The 7,608-nt window shown below is 37.8% G+C and overlaps 1 protein-coding gene across 1 annotated transcript; it reads left to right on the top strand.

Annotated features, from left to right (window-relative positions):
* The first annotated feature begins 6 nt into the window (after positions 1-6).
* Positions 7-4,371, top strand: LOC105565974 (intracellular protein transport protein USO1-like). The gene is made up of 3 exons (XM_012019610.1): positions 7-1,876; positions 2,290-2,309; positions 2,431-4,371. Exons 1-3 carry the CDS (start codon positions 1,771-1,773, stop codon positions 4,369-4,371), a joined length of 2,067 nt encoding a protein of 688 aa, XP_011875000.1. The 5' UTR covers positions 7-1,770.
* Positions 4,372-7,608: the final 3,237 nt, after the last annotated feature.

A 7,608-nucleotide genomic window follows, 5' to 3' on the forward strand; every position in this document is an offset into this window, starting at 1 on the left:
AGATAAATTATGCATTTGCAGATGATACATGTACAATTGTTGCGCATTCTTAGTTAGGCAATCGTTATACACGGTTAATACGTTTTCGTAAGCGTACCACAGCGAAAAATTTGCTGACAAATTATCACAACGAAGCCGAAAGCGCCTTTATCGAGAGATAGCTCCCTTGCTTAAAAAAACGATCGATGCTCGTCCGAATATCTCTACAATCCGAGTAAGCGTGGAAAAATAAACGATCGCCAAGTCGTCAATATCTCCGGGACGTCTCGCGCGTCGCGGCCGGCAGATTCTCAAGTTCCGAGAAATCTATCGCGATATCACCGACCGGGTCACTGCAAAGAGCTCGAGCCTCTAAGTATCTAGTCACTAATGGACGGAACAAAGAGAGATCCAAGTTGAAATTTTTCCTTTCGTTCACATGAATTGTCACGTGATTGTAACGCGACAGGGTAGGATATTCTCAAGAATAGGAACCTTTATTGCGAAATATCTCTCACGATATTTACCTATCTTGCGATAGGTGAAGGATGTTGGATCCAACGTACGGGAGATATTAAAAAAGGCAATTAACTTTCTCTTCTTTCCGAAATGCCGATTCTGATAGACAGAGAAAAGATCAATTATACAACACATGCAGTTTCCAATATTTATTTTATGCAAGCGACAAAACGAGGAACGACAATGTCAAAGAGATCTGCCCGATATGTACATATCGTTTACCCGAAAGATGTCAGAAGTCAATCGGAGCGTCTAAACACACGAGATTTATTTATTACCACAAGTGTGTCTGCTCTCGGTTTTGGTACGCGACGCATAAGATATAGAAGAAATGAAAGAAAATCGCCCGACTCCATTTAAAAAAAGTTATGCAAAATATTGGGTGGCGCATATAAAGAGCTTTCGATTGGATACGTATTTTAGGATTCGCGTGTAATCCGTATATTTAAGGCGCCTTCATTCACGTGTACCTGTGTACGTGACACGTGTATTCGAATATTCGTGCATGTGACACGTGCACTCGTGTAAACGTGTGCAAATATTTATCAAAATTTGATGAAAGATATCTATTTCTGCATATGTTGCAAAATTGACATATTACCGTAAGGACGGCGATGTATAATGAATTTATATATGCAATTTTTAAACGCACAAATATATGCACAGCCTTTCAAACTTTTGGTACAACAGCGAGTCGAGTTGTTGGCACCGTAGCGACTAAAAATGATATCAAGATTATTATAGCTGTAATATAACTTGCGTCAGATTAATGTAACCCAAGAGGGACAATTGAGATAAATTGTTGACAAAGTGCGTTTGCGCGTCGCTATCTTCTGTAGACTGCCGCACACGACTGGCACTGATGATTTCAACTGGTGAAAATCAGCTGGTCATATTTTTTGTGTAAAGAAATGTTTTGAGCAAAGAAACGTTGTTATATCAGGCGTTATGACGTCTGGCGGGATCTCTGGTTGAATCGGTAATTAACCGTTTCAATTTATCATGCACCAATATTACAAGTAAGGACGCTATTCAGTCAAATTGGCGCAGGTGTGTTATATCAAATAATGCGTCGGCGAGCGAGAGCTAGAATAATGGGTGGGCATACCTGACCCATGCAACAGGCGCAATAAACAAATTTCGACTGATATATAAGCGCGTTCGTTGAAACGACTGCCATTACGTATCTCGATTCGTGATTTTTCCCTTCGCCGGGAGAAGATTGGCCCAGCGTCCCCTTGACCGCGTCACGCTTAAACTTCCAAAATCGCAATGGCACGCGTTGCTCTTCTCGTGACCGTGCTGGCGGCTCTGTGTTACACCAACCAGGTAAGCTATCACGCAAAAGATTGTCTTGTGATTCTGAGAGTACCGAAGAGTAGACGGAAAAAATCCTAAAGTTGCTAAATAAATATATTAAGTACAATTCTAATTTTAGACACTTGGCGATTGGCCAGTGAGTTACACAAATATCATCTATCGCATTACGTTTCGCTCTACTTATCCTATAACGCGTATTTCATGCTGTGTAACTGTGTCAATAATATTTGTACCTACATGCTTACTCTTCTCCATATTGCATGTATTGTACAGGATGAATTTTATTTCGCGTCCCAGTACTTTACGACGAGAGATGGATTGCCGACTGCAACTGTAGCCAACTCTGGCAAAAATGGAAAGATCTCGTTATATATATTTCAATAATGTAATATCTAATTATATCTCTCAAGATACAATGAGATATTACATGGTTGAGACATATATTACGAGATTTTTCCATTTTTTTCCCAGGTTGGCCACAGTTTCGGTCGGTAATCCATCTCTCATGAGAAAAGGCTGGACACGAAATGAAATTCACCCCGTATACGTATATGCAAATAATATTTTTGCTTTGAAATATAATCAAACTTGTTTTTCTCAATCGCTCGTTAGGCCATCCCGGTGCCAGAAAATGTGGGAGGTTTGCAATTGCCTGAATTGCCTGAAGGCATCGCCAACAAAATACAAGAAATGTTTGAGCAATTACCCAAAGAAGTACAAGAAAAATTCAAGGAAATGACGGACAACATCCCGGAACTTATGGAAAACCTCAAACGAGAGCTCCAGAAACAGAAAGAGATGGCCGAGGACTATTTCGAGGAGGCTCTTAAGGAGGCCAAGAAATTATTTGAAGAGAAGAAACAAAATGCAAACGAAATCATGGAAAGACTCAAGAACTTGAAAGCTGAACTCGAGAAAGATTATCAGTATGCGCTGAATGAGAAAAATGACCAGGTGAAGGACGCCATGGAGAAGTTGTTGAATCAGGAAACGCTTCAGAAATTGAAGGAGAAACTCGATTCACTCACCAAGGACAAGTTAAAGGACCTCTTAGGAGAGAAATCGGGTAATAAGCAAGATCAGACTTATGGCATTCTCGGAAATGTCCTAGAGAAGGGCAAAGATACTTTGGGCGGTGTGCAAGACAAACTGTTGGAAAACTCACAGAAGATTATGGATGGTGCCAAGGGGGCTGTGGAGAAACTTAAAGAAGAAAAAAAAGAATTCGAGGAGATTGGTGATAAAATGAACAACAAATTGAAAAACAAACTGGGTGAATCCTTGGACAAGCTAAAGGGAAATCTCGGTAAACTTAACAAGGGAATGGGAACCGTGATGGACAAAGTAAAACAACATGCCGATGGCGTGAAGACCGACATTGACCAATTAATGAAGAATGCTAACACGCGACTCGGTGAACTGAAAACGAGCTTAACCGGCAATGCGAAAAAGGCTGTCGAGCAACTTAAAGAAACACTCGACGCAACAAAGGAGAAGTTGGGGGGAGTAGTCGGCAAAATGAAAGACCAGGGGAAAGACCTTGTCGAGGGTATGACGAAAAAACTTGGCGAAATAAAAGATAAGTTTGGGAGTCAAACTGCCGAGCTAAAGGAGAAGTTGGTCGCCGAAGTCGAGAAGATGAAGGTTAATTTGAAAGAAAAACTCGGCGATGTCAAGGAGCTGAAGAAAAAGCTCAGCGAGAAGGTGGAGAACATATCTGGAAAACTTCAAAATGGGATGAAGGACGTTGTCGAGGAAGCCAAGAAACAATTCGGGGAACTGAGTACGAAGTTGAAGAGCACGCTGGACAACGCGAAAGGCACACTGGACAACGTTTTTGAGGAAATGAAAAAACAAACTGATGAACTGATGAAGACTGTAACCAGCGATCTGAAAGACAGTGTCGCGGGAATGAAGAAAGAAATCGGCAAAATACAAAACATAGTCGAAGAAAAATTCAAGGTCACGAAAGAAGAGCTTGAAAAGACACTGAAGGAGACAATGGACAAACTGTCAAAGCAAATGAACGGTGGGCTTGAAAAACTGAAGGGCGAGACTGGCGAAATATATGAAAAGATTAAGGAAGGTCTTAAAGGAGCTGAAGGCAAGACAAGCGAAATGGTTGGCGAGATTACCAACAAGCTTAAAGAAACTGGCAAGAAGCTTCGTGAAGATGCTGACAATCTCCTGAAGAAATTGAAAGATGATATCAAGCAAGGTGGAGAAGCACTCAAGGACTCTAAGAAACAGATTGTCATGGTCCAGCCCCAACAGGCAGGTTTGCTGGGCAATGTACTATCTGGCGTAAATGAACTCTTAAAAGGAGTGGGTAGTGGAGTAAAAGGCGTCTTAGACGAAGTAGGAAACCTCGTAGAAGGAACATTAGGCGACGTAGGTGGAATGTTAAATGGCATAGGAAACATGCCAAAGGGAAACAGAAAGGGTACGAAAGACACAAAGAAGACTGACAAAATTGAAGAAACAGACACAAAGAAGACTGACAAAATTGAAGAAAAAATAGACGAGAGCGTCGATGAGAAGGTTGAACAGTAAAGGTTGTCTCTCTCGGGGGAGCTGTGGACGGTAATAGCGGTATCAGCCTCGGTTAGAAACACAACTTATTACTTGTATACCAAATTATATTCAACATTGTAATGTGTTAGGGAGATCCCACACATAAACTTTAATTTCAAGAATTTTCCGGAACTTCGTAGCTTTTTCTGGAGGACATGGGGCATTTTACTGCCGAACGACCAGTGAGCAAAATCTGTAATTAATTCTGTAATCGTATCTCAATCTTTAAGTTTCAATTATGAAGTCTTCGGCGTGACAGATTTATTTACAAGTTTTAAGACCTTCCCAAGACTACAAGATTTTCTTTTTCGAGATCATTTGAGTTACGTAATGCTTATCACAATCACATAAAAAATTATGGCGAAAAAATGAAAGACATGTACGCTGCGACAAAGTTGACTTTATCCTCAGTATGCATTGTACGAAAACTTTAAATAAATTAAAAAAGATGCCATTATGCAATATACATGTATATATTATGTATGTGTGTGTATGTGTCACGAAATTGTTTCGTTAAACTCCTTACTTTACGTTTTATTAAATATTAAAACCAGACTGAAAGCGATGAAAGTAGTTTTAAATTAGTTCACAAATCGTTTATCGCTATCGAATATTTACGTAGAGGAAGAAGGCGTTCATCAAAGTGATATTTCACAAATAAAAATTATGTCAATTAGGTCAAGGCTTTCAATAATCAACGATAGTCGCTAGGTTGAAGCCTTGAATAAACAACTCGCTATGCCAACAAAAAATTATAAAAGCATTGCATTATTCAAAGCGTACAGATGTATTACAAGAATCGCGAAGTTTGTTTTATAAATCTTTTACAATTTTACAAAATTTTAACAGAGAACTCCTTTGCTTTTTAAATTGTTAAAAATTTTTCCATTCTTTCCGTCTTTTAATCTTGATTTTGCAATGAGAGAGAGAGAAAGAGAGGAAGAGAGAATTACATTTAAATAGAAGAAAGTGGTATGAAATTTACGTTTTCTCAAATTAATCCTTGATAACGGCTATTTAAGAACCGACTAGAGTAAATTTTCTGTAATTTACTTATCTTCTCATACGAAGAACACATGTTTACAACAAACGAGGTATTCATCAATTGAATTTGACGTCACGACTTATATACGGAGTTAAATACAGGATATCGACTAAACAGCGTTTGAAAGAGTCTCTAATCTCTGCCCCGCGCTCTAAAAAATTGTGAGCCGAACGTCATCGCGGAGTCAGCAATTCGGATGTACGCGTACGTCCATGTACGCTCCTACATTCGTCTCGAATGTATATCTTTATCCGGCTGATGTAACATTCCACGGAGAGAGGAATGGATGGAAGTTAAAATTGATAATTGCAATCTCGCCTTGAACTTTGGCCTCTTCATCCGAAATCGTAGGCTCTTCGTTTCGAATCGTTAAACCGCGCTACGTAAGCTTGCATAACGGCGAAGTAAAATATCAGACAATTAGATTAAATTAAGCCCGCTGTAGACGATGCTATTTTTCCCGCTGGATTGCTTGCAATCTAATAAATTACTATCATTGCACCACTCAGCACTCAGGATTTCTAGTAATTTACTAAATCGCAAGCAATCCAGCAGGAAAAATAGCATCGTCTACGGGCTTTACACGTTACACACACTTTATTAAGCAGTAAAGTTGGTTTTAGAAGCAAACTTTTGTCAACTTTCTCAAAGATACGCCGTGATCTCGCATTGCAATCTCGCGTCAGAAGGTTAAAACGCTTATCTTGAATGAGATATTGCCTTCTAAAAGGTATATTCTGTTTGTATGTACGTAATTAAGTCTCACTGTACGAAGGCGTTCTTCCTATAAGATAATATGCCCTTTATTGCATAAACAAAGGGGGGCATTTTAAGTCGACCAGACTGGCACAAAAGTGACCTTTATTTAAGTCACTGTTTTCCCCTTTATTTAATTACCACTGACGACAATAAGCTTCACTCAATTTTGTTGATCGCATAAGTTTGTAAAGTTTTTAAGAAAGAGAGTCCAGTGTCTCTCTAAAAGGTATTAGAATATAAAAACAGCGCTACGTTTATCGACTGATCTTGGCCTGAAACAGCACTTTAATATGTAGTTTCGTTAGCGATTATCGGCTTAACCGTCATTAATCGTCAAATTACCCTGATGTGTCAATAATTTTAGTCCTGCTTAGTCTATGCTACTAATTTGCTGATTCGTTCATACGCGCGAATCGTCCAACGTTTCACTGCGTTCCCAATGCAGTACATATATACCTGTATATATCAACAATCACATATATCAGATTTAAACTTTTTTAAGAAGGTACAAAAGTATTTGTAAAAGTTTTATAACGATCATTATGAATGGAAAAAAACATTTGTTGTCGCGTTTACTAAAGAAAAACTAACTATAACATTTGACTCTCTCGATGAATGTGCAATAATAATTTGCCTGTCCGATTTAAATAAAAAAGGGTATAAAACAGAATTCGATATTACAGCAACATGTCCACACAGCACCGAAATATTTCAGAAAGCTCTCAAAAAGCTGTCAATGAAATATGAAACCTATCAAAAAAATATTTCAGACATGTTTCAGATACATGAAATGTCCGCGTAGATGAGGTATCATAAATGTTTCTGAAATATTTCTGAAATGCTTCAGAAATATCTCTTAAATGCTTCGGAAATATTTCTGAAATGCTTCAGAAATATCTCTTAAATGCTTCAGAAATAGTTCTGAATGATTTCTATATTACATTTCAATATTAATTTCCAAGTTATATGTTGGATAGCTTTCAATATTTTAGTGATTACGTACGAAATATTTCTCTGAAATGTTTCGTAATATTTTTGAGAAATAGAAACATTTATAGAAATAGAAAAATAGAAACATTTCAGAGAAATATTTCGTAATATTTCTGAAATATTTCAGTGAGAAGGATCATAAATGATTTCGATGAAACATTTCAGAAATATTTCTGAATGATTTCTATCTCACATTTCACTATTAATTTCCAAGTTATATGTTGGATAGCTTTCAATAACATATGTTTTAGAGATTACGTATGAAATATTTCTCTGAAATGTTTTTAATATTTCTGAAATATTTCAGTGTGAAGGATCATAAATGATTTCAATAAAACGTTTCAGAAATACTTCTGAATGATTTCAATGTTACATTTCAATATTAATTTCCAAGGTATCTTTTGGAAAGCTTTCAATGACAT

This window comes from Vollenhovia emeryi, unplaced genomic scaffold (genome assembly GCF_000949405.1).
Source record: "Vollenhovia emeryi isolate VEMERY1.0 unplaced genomic scaffold, V.emery_V1.0 DF939148.1, whole genome shotgun sequence".
Taxonomy (NCBI): Eukaryota; Metazoa; Arthropoda; class Insecta; order Hymenoptera; family Formicidae; genus Vollenhovia; species Vollenhovia emeryi.

Coding starts and splice junctions, on each gene's coding strand:
- LOC105565974 (XM_012019610.1), top strand. CDS start 1,771: ATGGCACGCGTTGCTCTTCTCGTGACCGTGCTGGCGGCTCTGTGTTAC. Junction 1,877..2,289: donor GATTCTGAGAGTACCGAAGA/GTAGACGGAAAA, acceptor TTTTTTTCCCAG/GTTGGCCACAGTTTCGGTCG. Junction 2,310..2,430: donor GTTGGCCACAGTTTCGGTCG/GTAATCCATCTC, acceptor ATCGCTCGTTAG/GCCATCCCGGTGCCAGAAAA.